The 527-nt window shown below is 52.6% G+C and overlaps 1 protein-coding gene across 1 annotated transcript in view; it reads right to left on the reverse strand.

Annotated features, from left to right (window-relative positions):
• Positions 1 to 527, reverse strand: part of LOC119593288 (genetic suppressor element 1-like) — a gene marked incomplete in the record, with an annotated part of 3,330 nt that overhangs the window by 216 nt on the left and 2,587 nt on the right. The window contains 3 exon segments of the mRNA XM_037942217.1: positions 7 to 114; positions 224 to 388; positions 500 to 527. Coding sequence (XP_037798145.1) covers positions 7 to 114; positions 224 to 388; positions 500 to 527 — 301 coding nt within the window.

Below are 527 nucleotides of genomic sequence, written 5' to 3' on the forward strand. Positions count from 1 at the left end.
CCTGGCTCTGGGCTTGAGCTTGAACGTGTCCCAGGAAGGTTACGTCGTTGATTGGGCGAAAGGTCACTGAGCTGCGGATGTCCAGGGGCTGCGCCACCTGCTGCGTCGCAACGCCTGCAACGAGGGCACGGAGATTATTTTTAAGATACCTTAAATCACGGAAATGCAGACCACAATCGGCCTTTCCGACTTACAGGAATTCAAGGAAATCCCGCTAACTTACCAATTGGCTGATTCTTGCGGCTGTGGCTGTTGCTCGTTATGGTAACGCTGCTTGTGCTGAGGCTCGTCACCGATATGGCGGCCGGGGCGGACGCGTGCACCACGGCGTGCGCGATGGGGCTGCGGTCTCTACTTCTCTCCTGACTCTGAGTTTGGCTTCTCTCTGCTGGAGAGAAGAGTAGTCTGCGTAAAGCGTGTGTGGAAACAGATGCATGGAAGCTAAAATTTTGAATAAAAGTATATCAAATAATCACGTGAACACCTTGTCTGCGCGTACCTTCTTTGTTCCTGTCTGCTTCATGGTG

Source organism: Penaeus monodon, chromosome 32, assembly GCF_015228065.2.
Source record: "Penaeus monodon isolate SGIC_2016 chromosome 32, NSTDA_Pmon_1, whole genome shotgun sequence".
Classification (NCBI taxonomy): domain Eukaryota; kingdom Metazoa; phylum Arthropoda; class Malacostraca; order Decapoda; family Penaeidae; genus Penaeus; species Penaeus monodon.